This window comes from Onychostoma macrolepis, chromosome 17, assembly GCF_012432095.1.
Source record: "Onychostoma macrolepis isolate SWU-2019 chromosome 17, ASM1243209v1, whole genome shotgun sequence".
Taxonomy (NCBI): Eukaryota; Metazoa; Chordata; class Actinopteri; order Cypriniformes; family Cyprinidae; genus Onychostoma; species Onychostoma macrolepis.
In genome coordinates, this window is record NC_081171.1 from 20,870,234 (window position 1) to 20,888,754 (window position 18,521).

An 18,521-nucleotide genomic window follows, 5' to 3' on the forward strand; every position below is an offset into this window, starting at 1 on the left:
GTTGGAGGACTTGGATCACAGTTCTGAGTCAGCCTCCCAGATGAACATGCGTGGGGTGTTCCTTCACGTGCTCGGTGATGCATTAGGGTCCGTCACTGTGGTAGTCAACGCCTTGATCTTCACTTTTGTGTGGACACCATGCCACAGCGACTCAGTCTGTTTCAACCCCTGCCGTAGCAGCCACTTGACTGAACACCAACATGTTAATACCACAGTCCTGAGCATATCCAAAACACCCGACAGGATGCCCAGAACTGTCTCTGTGGCCGGACCATGCTGGGTGCTTTACCTGGACCCAACGTTATGTATAATAATGGTGTGTATTTTGCTCTACACAACTTTCCCTCTCCTTAAGGAGTCGGCTCTGATTCTCCTACAAACAGTACCCAAACAGATCGATATGCACAAGCTGAATGGGAAGCTAAGGAGCTTGGATGGAGTTAAGGCCATTCATGACCTGCATATCTGGCAGCTGGCTGGGTCTCGCATTATTGCAACCGCTCACATCAAATGCACGGATCCAGCTTCTTACATGGACATTGCCAAGCGCATTAAAGACATCTTCCACGATGAAGGCATCCATGCTACAACTGTTCAGCCAGAATTTTCTCCCATTTCTGAAGGATTTGGTGACTCTCAGTGTGAGCTTTCCTGTCGAAGTCAATGCAAACCCAAGCTATGTTGTAATCCCACTAAAAGGGCTAAGCCAGAGTCAGAGTTGACCAAGAGTAAAGAAAAGTCCTGCAGGTACACTGTAGGATGGTCTGATCGGAAGGAAGTGGAGGATACTGTTCATACAGAGATGGAATCAACGGTTTAGGTCAAGAAGAACATTATATGGCATGGGTTGCACACGTCCACTTGCTCATAGCTGCTGTTGCAGGAAAAATTAGGGCAATTGTCTGGACTATTTCAAATCTGCTTATTGCAGAAGTGTGTCTTTTAGAGAGCTGGGTTTGTTAAACCCAACAACATTCAGTTCATCAGTTCATGCTGTGTTCTGTATGTAATCCTGATATATAAAAAAATGAAAACCACTTTATTCATATTATGTATATTGGTTCTTATTGATTACTAGATAGATAGGTAGTAAAGGTCACTATACGTATTTACAAATGAAGACATATTGATGCCTAATAATAGCAGATATTTATTTTTTCATAAATAGTTTGTTATACTCCAAGAATATTCCTGGTGAATTAGTGTGTTTTTAAAGACTATTTCAAATCTGCTTGTTGCAGAAGTATGTTGTTTCTTAAACCCAACAACTTCAGATTTCATGCTGTGTTCAATATAATAAACCTGATATATAAAAACTGAATGCAACTTTATCCATATTTTGTATGTTGTTTCTTATTGATTGCCATATGGATAGATATTAAAGGTCACTTTACATATGATAAATGAAGACATTGATGCATATTAATAGGAGATGTTATTTTTCAGAAATAGTTTAAATTTATAATCCAAGAATATTCAAATTCATGTTGTATTAGTGTTTTTCTTTTTAATGAAACTATCATACACTTTTGCGAACAAATGCAGGCATACATGCTCAACAATGAGAAAAATTCCAATAATATTCAAATTTTGTTCATTGTAAACATTTTTTTAATGTTTCAAATATATTAAATAATCCACAGAAATATATCATGTTTATTTATTGAAAACATTTATTACATTTATTTAAAAAAAAAGAAAATTCTCTTATCATTTGATTCTCTTTTTAAAGAAATAGTTCACCTAAAAATTCAAATTTGAATGAAATGAAAAAATGAATGGGTGCCGTCAGAATGAGAGTTAAAAAAACTGCTAAATTATCCATAACACTGCTTTCTCCAGTGAAAAAGTTATCTCGTCTAAGTCAGGAGAGAAATATGCACAGATACTGTTTCTGTTCTGAGTACTGTTCTAAACAAATATGCCAGTACATTTTGATGTGAGAAGACAACAGGGGATCGATGGATCCCTCCTTTTCCCTGGAGGAAGTATTATTATGGATTATGAATATGGTATTTTGGTCAAAAGTTTTTAAATTTAAACAAACATACAGCTTTTAATGTCACAAAATGTTAATTGATGGACTGGAGTCGTGTGAATTATTGTGATGTTTTTATCAACTGTTTGGACTCTCATTCCGACGGCACCCATTTACCGCAAATGATCCATTAGTGAGCAAGTGATGTAATGCTACATTCTCCAAATCTGTTCTGATGATAAAACAAACTCAAATACATCTTGGATGGCCTGAGGGTGGATCATTTTTCAGCAAATTTTTATTTTTGGGCAAACTATTTCTTTAAGATATGCTAGAGATTATTATTAAAATATACATGATTATTATAGAACACATCTTTTGAGTCATGCTGCAAAAGGAACCTAATATTCTGTTATTTGGTTTATGAGTCACCCACGTTACTGTCCCTGATTTAAACATGAGATGCAGCAGTCAGTGGCGTCCTCTCGCACAAAATGACATCTTGCTCCTTGCACAGCTGTACAAACAGATCATGTCTTTAATGAACCTTGGAACCAACTGCACTCATATAAAAGCACACAAACACTGAGATAAGTCTTTAGTGATAGGTTGAATTCTTTAAATAGATTTCTACTCTTGCATGGCCATGTGGAGGATCAGGGAATGTTTGTTATGAAACAACAGTATTGGGATAAGGGTGGGGAGCACTTAATGAGGGCAGTGTGATGCAATCAGTAAAGCAGTGTATGGGGCCCTGTTTCAGAACAATGGAGAATGGTTCTTATTCAGTCATTGCATAGTCTTCAAATCAATTCTCTAGGATAAGAGACCTGATGTGTGTCTACTATTGTAACAATTAATAATTGATTGACAGTTATTGACACTCATGCAGCAATCACTGTCTTGTGCTGTTTGCATTGCTGTACATCTGTAAGGGGATTTTTTTGCTTCTTAAGCAGGTTAAATGTGGAAAAGTTCACTTGAACCTACTGACTGTTGAACTGAGAGTATGATGAAGGGGCTGGGGATGACCGCGTTTATCATGTGAGAACGGTCCCGAGTTCAGATGGAACTCGTTGTGAAAGTACAAGCCTTACAATGAGACCACTGTAACATGCAAGAACAAAATATGAAGAACACAACCTTTTGCCTGATCAGTACAATAGTGCTTCATTATTGATATTACTTTCCAGTAAACACATGACATACCAGCTACATAATTTATTCATACTTTTTAGTCCTTTCATTACTTACTAAAAGCTCATTCACAGCAAGGGCACTAACTATATTAATAACAATAAAGATATAGTGTTAGAAATCTTTGTAAATTTAAAATAATAGCTGAATCCACACCACGGCACAGTGGAACGATATTATTAAAACGTCTTTCAAAATGAAGGATAAAAATGTCAATCAGAATCCATCCTGCTTTAAAGAGCTTGAGGAGGACACAACTGCAGCACATGCTTATAATAAACAGAAAGCTGTCGTGTGTTAGTGCTAATATAGTTATCGTTATAGTTATCTATGTAGTGATTGTCCTTGGTGTGAGTGAGGCTTAGTTGGTAATGTAACTGCAATGTTGCAAAAGCACAAATTCTTATCAAATTAGCAACTCACAACAATATCCTAATGTTCCCAAGTATTAGCAATATTTTGGCAATTTTGATTTATTGGCAACGTAACTGCAATGTTGCAACCCCTTGCAATTATGATCACCAAAGAGATCATTCATAAATAAATAAATAAATACATAAATGGGTTTGACCTCATCCAAAACTGATTAGAAGGCATGCGTATATTAAACCACTGGAATAATATGGATTATTTTGTGGTGGTTTTACATGAAACTACAAATTTTGGTCACTATAACTTGCATTATATAGACCTACAGAGCCAAAATATTGACTAAAAATCTTTTTTGTGTACTGCAGAAGAGAGGACGTCATAGGCCACACATGTAGGATGGCATTGAAGGGGAGAATATTATGAATTTTAATTTGGGGTGAACTGTACCTTTAAGAAACTTTAGTTACAACATAAGAAATAAAGCAAAGTAACAATAAAGAGGAGTGGGGGAAATAAATACAGACTGTACAAATAATAACGAGTAAATTAGAAAGTTACTGCAATTATTAATGGCCTACCATACACTGTGTCTTACAGAGATCATTTTATTGCGTGTTTGCCATCTTGTGGATGAACATTACATTGCATGAACATTACATTGCAGGCTTTCAAGCAATTGTGGGGATATTGACAGAGTTGCAACTGATTGCACAGTGTACTTAACTAAAAGTAAAACTGAAATAAAAATAAAATTTAAAACAGAAAAATATAACAGAAAATGACAATATAACAGAAAATTCATTCAAAATACTAATAAAAACTAATATCTTAATGATACTAAAATAACATGCATTAAATGATCATAAACCACATGCACAAAATAATATGCAGGCCTATGTAGATATATAAACTGGGGGTCCAGAATCCCTCTGTTGCTGATTTATTTTTTCCTAAAGTGATGCAAAATTATATTTTAAGCATAACTTATTGAGTAAAAAGTTTAAAGTAAAATGTACATGAATTTCAAATGTGTTAGTACTGTATGTCCCTGTTTTGCTTTATCCATATGATTTGTGAAGCTAATTAAATTAGTAACCTATAATTATGCAAATATAAAATGAATTAATTTAATTATTAATTAAATGATCTTTTTTTTCACATTTTATACATTCACTCATTACCTGAGGTAGTGTTATAGAGCTGGTGGGCTGCTCGTGATCAGCAGGTCTGTGGCTGTGTAGTCAAAAACATGTTTCCTCCTCCTCCAGTCTTCCGCCTGCAGTCTGTCATTACACACATTGACCTCCAAACATGGCCGGCGTACGAGCCCTCGGTTCCCTCTCCAGACTCACAACCAGAAGATATACCCTGTTTCCAGGTACTTCACACATCTACAGTCTTTTCTTCCATTTCTCTACATCCCTATTTTATTTCGCTTTGACACTTGCATAAATAAACCACTTTGAAGAGTCATCTCAGGCATCCTCCACTGTAGTAGCTTAGCTCAACTGCTAATTAACTCAAGGTCTAGCGATGAATGTTTTGTGACTGTATAAGTTTCATGCTCGTGCAGTTTACATTGCAGTAATATTACGGTGTATGCAACTAAACGCTGGCGTTCATAAATGCCATTTTTATTTTATTCCCAGTAGAGTTAGCGCACTGGCATGCTGTTCCCATTCAGATTGCTAATACTGGCCATTATCTGTTAATGCAGCACAAAACGAATAAATATAAATATGTATATAACGTGTTTAATATGCAGTCGTCTGCCATTGAAAACTAGTGTAATCGGGGTTGTTTGGAAGAGACCTGCTACTTGGTTTCTAATACATAATATAAGAATTATTGTTAAAATATGTCTAATAAGTCTGATTTATTTACAGAGACACTTTGTATTAATTTTATAATGTTTTCATCATCATTGGGAAGTGTATGGCATTATCATTGTGGTTGTAGTGTAGGTTAAGGGGAAACTAGGTTAAAGTTCATCTGTGACTGTATTACTGGAGTAATGTCCTCTACAGGACGGTCTACATTCTGCGTGTAATTTATCTTCACTGTCTTTCAACTTATCCTGGCTTGACCCTCACTGATTAGAGGTCTTTTATATTTGGTATGACTTCTGAGAACCTTCCTTGATTTCATCTACATATATTCATATCATCACTATTAACTTTTTTTTTTTATCCAATAAAGGTGTCACCAGACGGACCTTTAGAGTTGCTGCTAGTATGATGGGTAAAATTATTATATTATATATAAAATAAAATGAAAGTGTGTGTGTATATATACATTATATACATGTGGATAAAAGATGAGATGCCCCATTTTGGGGACCACATCAAGTGATTTTACATATTAAATGCTTCTAAATGTGTCTATTTTAATGTTTCAAATAACGTTTGTGAAAATAACATTTCAAAATATTGTTAAAATTTCTCATTGTCAACATATACTTATTCTGACCTGTACCTAAAGTATATAAATGAAAAAGTGATCTGAATTATACTCTGTAATTATATTATTTGAACTTTTTGTTGACAAATACAAATACATAGTGGTTTGAAGGATTGTGGCAAAAATTGATAAATATTTAAGTTGACAGTTAATTAGTATTTTAGGGCTGCACTGTGAGTATTTCAATGTCATTGAATGATTCTTGTTCTTAATATGCATGACAAGATTTTTTGGTTACACTAAATTACGTTTTTTTTTTCCCTTTTAATCATGATAAAAATGTATGATATCATTTTTTTGCTCAGAAATGATAAAATAAACAGAACACATTATAATATAAATTTAAAGCTGTATTAAAGTCTTATTGTTTTGATGCCTTTGATCCATACGTGTATATAATATACACACACATGAATATGCACAGCAAAAAATGTATTTATAACTGTTATATCATTCATACTAATTATAAATGTGTGTGTATATGTGTATATATATATATATATATGTATGTGTGTGTGTGTGTGCATATGTATATGTATGCATGTATACGTATAACATGTATTTTGTGTTTTTTATAAACACACATTTTTTGGTTTTCATTTCTCAATGTTTTCTCAGCTCGTACACATGTGAACTATGAGATCAAGGGAGATGTAGCTGTGATCCGCTTGAATGACCCCAGTGCACGGGTAATAATTATCTCCTCAAAACCATGCATTTATGCCTTCAAATGATATTATAATGTGTCATATTGTGTTTTTGTGGTGTCTAGGTCAACACGCTGTCTGTTCAAATGCAAAGGGAGATGACAGAAGTTATGGATGAGATTTGGGGAAACAACGCTGTCCAGAGTGTTGTTCTCATCTCATCCAAACCTGGCTGCTTCATTGCAGGAGCAGACCTTAAGTTAGTATCAGTATATGTTTATTAACTGATTGTGGTGATCATTATCAAATACAATGCTGATATCTTGCCTGTGTGTGTTTTTTTTTTTCTGTACCATGTATTTAGCATGATTCAGGCCTGTAAGACTGCAGAGGAGGTTACAGGCCTGTCTCAAGAGGGCCAGAGGATGTTTGAGAAGATTGAGAAGTCTCCTAAGCCTATTGTCGCTGCCATTAATGGATCATGCCTTGGTGGAGGATTAGAGGTATTGGATTTGTGTGTATTTGTAGTAATTTTCTTCTTCCACATGGTGAGCATAAGGATTACAGTCAAATTTTGGACCTAATTTGTAGAATTTTCTGGATATGTTTTATCATTTGTTGATGATTATTAGTTATACAAACAATAAATCAGATAACTGAGAAGCAAAAAACCTAAATTCAGCACCAAAATTGAGTTAGCATTTAGTTCTGCAAAAAATACAGTGTTGATAGTGTTTTTTGTCTTTGTAGTTTGCTATTGCCTGTCAGTACAGAATAGCCACCAAGAGTAAGAAGACAGTTCTGGGCTGCCCTGAGGTCATGCTCGGCCTTCTGCCTGGAGCTGGAGGAACACAGAGATTGCCCAAAATGGTCAGCAATATGCCAAAATCACATTTAGTAATGATTCTCTTGATTGATTCCTCACAACTCGAGTCTGATTGTTTTTGCACATTTGTTTTATACAGCTTGGTCTTCCCAGTGCCTTTGATATGGTGCTAACAGGAAGGAGCATCCGTCCAGATAAAGCCAAGAAAATGGGACTGGTTCACCAGCTGGTGGATACTCTAGGTAAAACAATTTCTGCATATTGCAATTGTGTATGTAAAACAGTAATATTGTGAAATATTCTTCCAATTTAAATTAACTTTTTCTATTTGAATATAGTTAAATTATTTTCCTGTAATGTTAAAGCTGAATTTTCAGCAGTCATTACTTCAGTCTTCAGTGTCACGTGATCCTTCAGAAATCATTCTAATATGCTTATTTAGTGCTCAATAAACATTTCTTATTATTATTATCAATGTTGAAACAATGTTGTTACGCTACTCAAAATATATATATATATATTAATATAAGTATTGATATTTATATTTTAATATTTTTTGACAACCATAATGTTTTTTCAGGATTCTTAAATAGAAAGTATATATTTTTTTTGTATAAGCAGTAAAGTCTTTCATGTCACTTTTCATCTATTTATTACATCCTTGCTGAATAAAAGTATTAATTTATTTTAAAAAACAGGGCCTGGATTGAAGAGTCCAGAGGAGAGGACCATTGAATACTTGGAGGAAGTAGCTGTGGAGGCTGCCAGGGGGCTTTCTAGGAAGCAAATCCCACTTACCAAAGAAAAGGGCTTGATGCAGAGTAAGTGTTTGCAGTAGTCAATTATGTGTCTAAAATCATTTTGAAACTACAATTTAATTAGGCTTTTGCAAAATTCAGACTATTGCCTTTACAATTTTGCTTTATCGCTGAAATTCGTATATCTAATTATTTCCTTGCAGAAATTCAAGACTACGTCATGAGTTACCCGTTTGTGAGACAGCAGATCTACAATACAGTTGAGAAGAAAGTCATGAATCAGACCAAGGGACTGTACCCTGCCCCACTGAAAATAATTGAAGTATGATATTTGTTATTCTGTGCTCAATGTGATGTGTTATCTTAAATCATGGTAGAAATAGAAAATGATGTTCTGCTTGTTTTCTCTTTCAGTGTGTGAAGGCTGGTCTAGAACAGTGTCCGACTGCAGGTTACCTGGCTGAGGCACAGGTGCTGTGAAAGTGTTTAAACTGTTTATTATCGGTTCTATTCTGCAATAAACCTGAATCTTGCGACACTTGATTTAATGAACAATATCCCATGAATTATTCCACTTAACTAGACATCTCTCGCCTTTTTCCTCAAAACCTCACCCGTGTGTCTGATCGGGTGTATTTTTCAGGAGGATTTTGAACTTTGCAACTGAAAGCATGTTGAATTATCTGTCAATTTTCATTAATAATAATATTTGGTTAATGCAAGCTGTGGTTAAAATGAAAGACAATGTATAGTATTAAAATGTAATATGCACTCTTCATTTCCATTTCAGAATTTTGGCAAGTTAGCCATGACCCCTGAGTCTAAAGCACTTATTGGCCTTTACCACGGTCAGGTCACATGCAAGAAGAATCGATTCGGAACCCCTGAAAAGGAAGTAAAGTATGTATATTCTTACTCAATTATCATATGTAAATTTATGAGGTAGATTGACGGTTGCTGCATGACTTAATTTATAAATAATTTATAAGAATTTATAATGCAGCTACTTAAAGCTGCAGTCTGTAACTTTTTTTTTTTTGGTTAAAAATGATCCAAAATCTATTTTTGAGCAAGAATATAACCAGCCAGTGTTCAAAACTATCGCCTTACTTTAGCCCGAGTTTATAATAATGTTTTCTAATTTGAGTGGTACTGGTAGGTTTTCGCTGGAAATTCGAGCATGGCACTGCGTCATTATGTCATGTCTGTAAACATAAAGAAGTAGTCCCGGCTAGTGTGCCTTTGCATGTGAGGATGCTGCAGGTGGTGGATCATTTACAGCCTTTTCTCACAGCAGCTGGAATAATTAAATTGATCATTTTGATGGCGGATTGTAATCCAGAAAGGATTATGTGTTTATGAAATGCATGTAAGTGACTGAAATTAGACTATATTCCAGTTTTACATGTGCATCTGATTACAGATAAACTACATGGGATTTCACAAGTTTTGTATTTTAAAGAGAATAGTTAGCTTTTTGGGTTAAAACAATTTCTTCATGCGAAATTGGAATGATGTGACAATTAGAGATTAGACTGCACAGAAATTGTAACTCTAATACACACCACATACACAGTCACGCAATGCTGATGTTGTTAACATTTAATAATTTGAGAATAAAATATAGCAATAATAATAATTTGCACTGTTTGATGTGATATGAGCTAACCGATCATTAGATTTAATCACCATCGGTAGCGCGATTTTATTGTTTTTTTTTTTTTTACTCAGTTGGTCAGAACAAAAGTGGCAGACTTGTTAGTTACTTGTTCAAATGACAATATCCAGTGAAAATTCTTATTTGGGTCATATATTCCAAGACGTAGGATAGAATCTGTGATTCCGCACCAGTGTGGTGACTGACAGCCACACATCAAAACATTAGATTCATCCACACTGGAGCCGTGCCGACAACCCACGTAAAGAAAATAATTGAGCAAATAACTGCAATTTCAGGTTTCAAATAGAGATGGCGACAAAGAGGCAACTTTCAGACTGCGGCTTTAATGATTTATGTTTGTTGCTTGTAAAATAGTAATGAATTTTTCTTGATTTTCTGTTTGCAGAACACTTGCTGTTTTAGGAGCAGGGCTGATGGGTGCTGGCATTGTTCAAGTGTCTGTAGATAAAGGCGTTCACACCATTCTTAAGGACACTACACTGGAGGGACTCAGTCGTGGAGAGCAGCAAGTCTATAAAGGGTGAGTATTAAAGGGATAGTTCACCCAAAAATTAAAATTCTGTCATTAATTACTCACCCTCATGTTGTTCCAAACCTGTAAGACCTTCGCTCATCTTCAGAACACATATTAACTTTTTTTTTTATGAAATCTGAGAGTTTTCTGACCCTGTATAGACAGCAACGCAACTGAAACATTCAAGGCCCAGAAAGGTAGTAAGGACATCATTAAAATAGTCCATGTGACAACTAGGCTTGCTGCGATAGACGGTGTTGGCGGTGATACCGGTGTTAAGCCGCAACCCCGCTTGCGTCACTTGCCCACCGCAGCACCGTCCCTCACCGTCATTTTGATTTTTTTAATAGTAATAAAATCATTTAGTTCAGTTTAAAGAACAGACACAACAATTAAAACTGAACGCAGCTGATCAGTGCAGCACACCGAACGAACGCGAATCACAGATCAGATTTCATTCATTTATCACGTGAGGAGAGTGAGTCGAGCTGACTGACAAGAAGAGTGAGGTGAGACAGACAAGACGATGGCAGAAGAGTTTCAAAACAAATGTAAAAGCGCCCGTTTTAAAAATATTTTGGATTTTGAAAAGTCTGTTGACCTGCCATTTAGCCTATCTAAAGTGATATTGGAAGTTTTTTTTATTTATTTTTTTTAACATTCGTTTCTCATTTATTTGGTTCCACGGTATTTGCTGATTTTTATTTTATTTAAACTGTAATTTCTTCCCATTATTTTACATCAAGGTGTAGGCTATGCAGTCCGTGCCTCCGCTAATAAACTAATAAACATTCTACGTTTTAATTAGGCTATTTGTTCCTCAGTCTTTACTGATTTTCAGTAATTTGTAAGTTATTTATTATTTTATATTTGGCATATAGCATGGTGTATTTTTATTCGTTTTGTTAATAAAAGTTTTAGGCTATGTTCTACATTGTATTTTGTTGTTGCTTGAATTTAATTCAAGCAATTGATGCCGAATTGCAAAGTGAAAGTAAAATGCGAACGGTGCTTTTACAAGCTATTTAAAAGAGGAGGAAAGTGGGAAAACTCAAATGAACTAAAAAAAAAAACAACTGCTTTCAGAATTGCCGCAAATTTGAAAGTGAAAGTAAAATGCACACGGTGCATTTACAAGCTATTTAAAACCGAAGGAAAGCAAGGAAAAGAGGGAAAACTCAAACGGCCCCCCACCACGGTGATACCGGTGTTGTTACACGTCGATTAACCGGTGGGAAAATTTCCTCACCGTCACAGCCCTAGTGACAACCATAATTTTATGAAGCTACGAAAATACTTTTTGTGTGCAAAGAAAAAAAACTTTATTTATCAATTTCTTATCTTCCGTGATAGTACCAAGAAAAGCATGAGTGTGCATTCCTCTGCTTGTAAACAAGCCACAGCGTATCCAGGTTCTACGTCAGAATGCGGCTCCTGCGTCAGCAGCACCACACACATGCATCGTGGTACTCTTGTCAACGTGCATCAAAGACTGACACGGAAGAGAAGAAATTGTTGAATAAAGTCGTTATTTTTGTTATCCCTTGCAGTATAATGAACTAATGAATATACAAATGATAGTAAAATTAAAATTAATCTTTGAAACACAAATTAAGATTTTTATTGAAATCTGTGTTTAAAAAAATCAATAATAGGGTTTATATGTGAATAAAAGCCTAAATTAAGTCTGTTCATCATATAAAGTGATATTAAGAACTGGATCAGAGTGTTCGATTTATATGGATGTTGTATGACACCTTTATGAACTGTTTTGGAAGTTTTGGTTTCCTGGACTTTCAATGGATGGACAAATCTCTTCAATTTCATTAACAATGTCTTAATTTCTGTTTTGAAAGTTAATCAAAGTCTTATGGGTTGAATTTTCATTTTTGTGTGAACTAATCCTTTAAGCTAAGTTAAAGCTGCTTTAATGGTGGGAGAGAAGCATTTTTTTTCTGTTTATATTTTATTGGCTTTTTTATTAGTTTTATTTAATTGTATTCACTTTATTTTATTTTCAGGCTAAATGACAAGACTAAGAAGAAGAGTATAACATCATTCGAAAGGGACACTATTCTCTCCAACCTAACAGGGCAGCTTGACTACAATGGCTTTAATAAAGCTGACATGATCATTGAAGCTGTTTTTGAGGACTTGAGCATCAAACACAAAGTCCTAAAAGAAGTTGAAGCAGTAAGTTAACATCTAACAAGATTTCAAATTCTCCTAAATAATGAAGCTTTGATGATACCATATTTTCTCATTCCAGGTGATTCCTCCACACTGTATATTTGCTACCAACACATCTGCTTTACCAATCAAAGATATTGCAGCTGTCAGCAAGCGACCTGAAAAGGTAAGAAACTTGAGTTCTTGGCCACCATGTGAAGTTTAGAGACGATCTCGAACATGATCCTGTTTTGTTTCAGGTAATTGGAATGCACTACTTTTCTCCAGTCGACAAGATGCAGCTACTGGAGATCATCACCACTGATAAAACCTCCAAGGACACAACAGCCTCAGCCGTGGCGATCGGCCTGAGACAAGGCAAAGTCATTATCGTTGTTGGGGTGAGACATATATTTTCAAAATGCCCATTTTATGAGTCTGTAATCCATTAAAATGTTTTGGAATAACAAATTGCAATGTTTGTCTTCAGGATGGACCAGGTTTCTACACCACCAGATGTTTAGCTCCCATGTTGGCTGAGGCGGTGCGTGTGTTGCAGGTTTGTGAATTTCCTTCTGTATTATTCATTTATTCCCATCTGTTGTAAAAGTGTGTGTGTGTGTGTGTATGTATGTGTATATATATATACATACATGCATGCATACACGCGCACGCACACACACACACACACACACACACACACACACACACACACTCTTTTACAACAGATGGGAATATATATAAAAAAAGCCAGGCTATGATGGCACTCTTAAAGTAACATGCCTGATATGCAGATCTTTGTATTTTCTATATACTGTATAGGAAGGTGTCGACCCCAAGAAGCTAGATTCCCTGACCACAGGCTTTGGCTTCCCTGTTGGTGCTGCAACCCTGGCTGATGAAGTGGGCATTGATGTGGCAGCTCATGTGGCTGAAGACCTCGGCAAGGCCTTCGGCTCCAGATTTGGAGGGGGAAATATTGAAGTTTTGAAGAGCATGGTGGACAAAGGATTTAAAGGTACATTTTTTCGCTTAAGGACAAAGTATGCTTCAGTTTTGATGTGAACGTGTTTGCATACAGCTGAACCTTCAAAGTAGAGTATGCGAACGCATGGATCATCTTCAAAGATAAGTTTTCAAAAGCATAAAATAACATTTGAAAAATTTAAGTTGTAATTACTGGAAAAGAATAATATTAAATCATAATAAAATAATAATATTAAATACAATTAGAAAATGTAAAAAATATTTGTTAAATACAGTCTAATGTTTTCGTATGTATTTGTTTTATTTTGGTAGTGTTAATTTGTCTATTTTGTCAGCAGTTAAATACTCATTTAAAGGGATAGTTCAACCAAAAAATTCTGTCATTAATTACTCACCCTCATGTCGTTCCAAACCTCTAAGATATTTAAGATATTAAAATATATATTTGATGCATTCCGAGAGCTCTCTGACCCTCCCATAGACAGCAAGAATCCTTACACGTCTCAGAAACGTAGCAAGGAGATCGTTAAAATAATCCATGTGACATCAGTGGTTCAATCGTAATTTTACGAAGCTATGAGAATACTTTTTGTGTGCAAAGAAAACAAAGAAAATCAAAGTGCAAACAACGTAAATACATTTACAAATGTGATACTCTACAAAATGGCACTATAGGGTGAAGCGGAGGAGACGAATTGTTGAATAAAGTCGTTATTTTTGTTTTCTTTGCGCACAAAAAGTATTCTCGTAGCTTCGAAAATTACGGTTGAACCCCTGATGTCACATGTAATTAATGACAGAATTTTCATTTTTGGGTGAACTATCCCTTTGATTCTTAATCTTTAGCGTCCTTTAGTGACCTTCACATATTCAGTATAATTTGTCATATAAATTATTTCTTCATTATTTGCAACTAGGCCGTAAATCAGGCAAGGGCTGCTACATCTACCAGCCTGGACTTAAACGTAGGGATGTGAACACAGAAGCTCTGGAGATTTTGGAATCATACAAGCTGACGCCAAACGCTGCTATGTAAGTTGTTCAGAGTCTTTAGTTTCAATTCATAAAGTAACATTTTATCAGGACAGATGCAGTGTTATTGTTCTGTAGTAGGGTAATTCATCATTTTTGTCATCACTGCTGCTTTCTGTCTCTCCACCCAGATCTTCAGACTCAGATATTCAGTACAGGTTGGTGTCCCGTTTTGTGAATGAGGCTGTTCTGTGTTTGCAAGAGGGAATCCTTGCCAGTCCAGTGGAGGGTGATATTGGGGCCGTGTTCGGTCTTGGCTTTCCACCCTGCCTTGGAGGTGAGAGTCCAAAGTCTAGATTTACTTGGATATGAATTTATCCTTAATCTGTAAAAAAAAAAAAAAATTAAAGGATAATATGCATTCAGTCCCATCATTATGTTAATTATTGAATTGCAGGACCCTTCAGGTTTGTGGACAGCTTTGGCGCAGACAAACTTGTGGAGAAGATGAGAAGGTTTGAGGAGGTCTTTGGGAACCAGTTTACGCCTTGCCAGCTGCTGCTCGATCACGCAAAGGATCAGAGCAAGAAATTTCACAAGTGACTTTAGCCGTCATGTGCCATTACTACTTCTTTGAAGTTTCAGAGATTTACGTGTAAAAAAAAAAAAAGATCGCGATTGTGCACTTAAAGCAAGAATACAGAATGTGAAGGGCCTTTCTGTTCCTTAAAACAGACATAATATCACATATTACAATATGAAATATCACTTTTCCCTGTAAGATGCCATGTGAATGACTAATATGCAGGTAGACTTTGGCCAAGCGATAGCCTTTTACTGAATTAAACGAATTCGTTTTTGAGTTGTTTTTGTATATTAATGAACTCTTTAGGTGAAATTGTTTTCTAATGATTGTGTACAAACTGTACAGGCAGAGACGTCAGGCGCATTCCAGTACAGCCCTGGTGTCAAAATCAAAACCTAATGCTCTTCCTCATGTTTTCTAGGATATAGTCCAAAAGCACTTGTCTGTAAAATTTTAGTGAGCTTTGATGCTCAATCTGTCTCTCTGGACATAGAACGTGGCCTCACATAAAAAAAAAAAAAAAACTAATGTTGGTGAATTAAATGAAATGCTCAAGTCTTCTGTGATTATGGTGTTTTTATTGATTCCATGTGGTTTTTACAGATGGGACAATTTAGGCCATGAGAACTTATAAGCATGATGTAGAGCTGTTATGATGCATTTCAAACAGGGTGATAATGTACTAAAAATGTCTATGAAATATAACATTTTATAATAACAAACTTGATTCAGTTATATAAAAAACAGGATGTATATTACAATTTAACTGAACTATAGCTGTACAGCATCGTTATAGTAACTTGAATACTACAGCAGAAAACAGTACATTTAATTTAGATCATTATTGTAGTATAATATGTCCTTGTCTTGTCTACATATCTGCTGAAGTGCAATCAATAAACTAAATAGAGTGGAAAGGTCAATGTTATTGATATTGGCTTTTTCTTATAAAGAGAAAACGCGATCTCCAACAGGGGGCGCTCGGTGGATCAGTAATAAATAAATGAAATGTACACCTGATCCGTTGAAATTTGCTAATTAAATGAAGAAATCAACTTTGGAGGTGTTAATTTTGTGACAGTCACCAGCTGACTACATTATTGCACTGATATTTGAAATAAATATATTTATGGACCAGTGTTATTTACATATTTATATACTATTATAGTATTTCTTCATATTTTAATCATAGTTTCATAGTTTTGATCATTTAGAAATGTGTTTGTCCTTTATAATATTATTTAATTTTCATTTAATTAAAAAAATAAATATACACAGTGGGGCAAAAAAGTATTTAGTCAGCCACCAATTGTGCAAGTTCTCTCACTTAAAAAGATGAGAGAGGCCTGTAATTTTCATCATAGGTATACCTCAACTATGAGAGACAAAATGAGAAGAAAAAAAAAAAATCCAGAAAATCACATTGTAGGATTTTTAAAGAATTTATTTGCAAATTATGGTGGAAAATAAGTATTTGGTCAATAACAAAATTTCATCTCAATACTTTGTTATATACCCTTTGTTGGCAATGACAGAGGTCAAACGTTTTCTGTAAGTCTTCACACACTGTTGCTGGTATTTTGGCCCATTCCTCCATGCAGATCTCCTCTGGAGCAGTAATGTTTTGGGGCTGTCGCTGGGCAACACGGACTTTCAACTCCCTCCAAAGATTTTCGATGGGGTTGAGATCTGGAGACTGGCTAGACCACTCCAGGACCTTGAAATGGTTCTTACGAAGCCACTCCTTCGTTGCCCGGGCGGTGTGTTTGGGATCATTGTCATGCTGAAAGACCCAGCCACGTTTCATCTTCAATGCCCTTGCTGATGGAAGGAGGTTTTCACTCAAAATCTCACGATACATGGCCCCATTCATTCTTTCGTTTACGGATCAGTCGTCCTGGTCCCTTTGCAGAAAAACAGCCCCAAAGCATGATGTTTCCACCCCATGCTTCACAGTAGGTATGGTGTTCTTTGGATGCAACTCAGCATTCTTTCTCCTCCAAACACGACAAGTTGAGTTTTTACCAAAAGTTATATTTTGGTTTCATCTGACCATATGACATTCTCCCAATCCTCTTCTGGATCATCCAAATGCTCTCTAGCAAACTTCAGACGGGCCGGACATGTACTGGCTTAAGCAGGGGACACGTCTGGCGCTGCAGGATTTGAGGCCTTTGTTACTTTGGTCCCAGCTCTCTGCAGGTCATTCACTAGGTCCCCGTGTGGTTCTGGGATTTTGCTCACAGTTCTTGTGATCATTTTGACCCCACGGGTGAGATCTTGCGTGGAGCCCCAGATCGAGGGAGATTATCAGTGGTCTTGTATGTCTTCCATTTTCTAATAATTGCTCCCACAGTTGATTTCTTCACACCAAGCTGCTTACCTATTGCAGATTCAGTCTTCCCAGCCTGGTGCAGGTCTACAATTTTGTTTCTGGTGTCCTTTGACAGCTCTTTGGTCTTGGCCATGGTGGAGTTTGGAGTTGGACTGTTTGAGGTTGTGGACAGGTGTCTTTTATACTGATAACAAGTTCAAACAGATGTCATTAATACAGGTAACGAGTGGAGGACAGAGGAGCCTCTTAAAGAAGAAGTTACAGGTCTGTGAGATCTTGCTTGTTTGTAGGTGACCAAATACTTATTTTACAGAGGAATTTACCAATTAATTCTTTAAAAATCCTACAATGTGATTTTCTGGATTTTTTCCCCTCATTTTGTCTCTCATAGTTGAGGTATACCTATGATGAAAATTACAGGCCTCTCTCATCTTTTTAAGTGGGAGAACTTGCACAATTGGTGGCTGACTAAATACTTTTTTGCCCCACTGTGTGTGTGTGTGTGTGTGTGTATATATATTTCTGTCTAGGTTTAATAGATTTAGTTTTAGTAATTTTTGGACTTCAACTTGTTTTCAGTTGTCAAGTTTTTCATCAAACATTCATATTTCAGTTTTATTGCAATTAAGGAAAATGTTTTTCATTAAATATTGATTATACTCGCAGTTGTACATAATTTCTACAACATTTTAAAGGAAATTGTACATTACAAAATAGAAAACAACTGGTTTTAACTACAACATTATTTCATGTATGCAATATAATTACAATGTTCATCTTTTTATTACCTACATCCTCCAATGCTGTGTATCAAAAAGGTGCCAGTTGTCTATTTAGCTTGCATTAAAATGTTTTTGCCAACAGAGATTATTATCATTTACCAACAAACCTGGTTAGAACCTCAACATGGTCTAGTAATAAAATAGTTTAAATAATTTTATTATGAAATTTATTAACATCTAATGTATTAATATCAATGTATTTAATATGTATTATTTCTCATATTTGAAAAAGTTTGAATGGTTTAGCAGCATTTTAA

At 35.6% G+C, this 18,521-nt stretch overlaps 2 protein-coding genes across 2 annotated transcripts in view; both read left to right on the plus strand.

Annotated features, from left to right (window-relative positions):
- Positions 1–1,531, plus strand: part of slc30a1b (solute carrier family 30 member 1b) — a 3,699-nt gene extending 2,168 nt beyond the window's left edge. The window contains exon 2 of the mRNA XM_058749844.1: positions 1–1,531. This exon is cut by the window's left edge and continues 34 nt beyond it. Coding sequence (XP_058605827.1) covers positions 1–820 — 820 coding nt within the window. The 3' untranslated portion in view covers positions 821–1,531.
- A 3,275-nt stretch (positions 1,532–4,806) lies between these two features.
- hadhab (hydroxyacyl-CoA dehydrogenase trifunctional multienzyme complex subunit alpha b) lies at positions 4,807–15,713 on the plus strand. Its single transcript, XM_058749843.1, has 20 exons — positions 4,807–4,925; positions 5,747–5,788; positions 6,626–6,696; positions 6,780–6,913; positions 7,019–7,157; positions 7,405–7,524; positions 7,620–7,722; positions 8,179–8,301; positions 8,442–8,560; positions 8,653–8,709; positions 9,029–9,138; positions 10,305–10,439; positions 12,455–12,626; positions 12,703–12,789; positions 12,863–13,003; positions 13,093–13,161; positions 13,425–13,620; positions 14,507–14,621; positions 14,753–14,898; positions 15,019–15,713. Exons 1-20 carry the CDS (start codon positions 4,859–4,861, stop codon positions 15,162–15,164), a joined length of 2,292 nt encoding a protein of 763 aa, XP_058605826.1. The 5' UTR covers positions 4,807–4,858; the 3' UTR covers positions 15,165–15,713.
- Positions 15,714–18,521: the final 2,808 nt, after the last annotated feature.

What these genes read in the sequence shown, in the direction of transcription:
- hadhab (XM_058749843.1), top strand. Translation starts at nt 4,859, where the DNA reads ATGGCCGGCGTACGAGCCCTCGGTTCCCTCTCCAGACTCACAACCAGA. An exon ending in CACAGAGATTGCCCAAAATG is followed by an intron (nt 7,525 to 7,619) that starts GTCAGCAATATG and finishes TGTTTTATACAG; the next exon opens with CTTGGTCTTCCCAGTGCCTT. An exon ending in CTGACGCCAAACGCTGCTAT is followed by an intron (nt 14,622 to 14,752) that starts GTAAGTTGTTCA and finishes CTCTCCACCCAG; the next exon opens with ATCTTCAGACTCAGATATTC.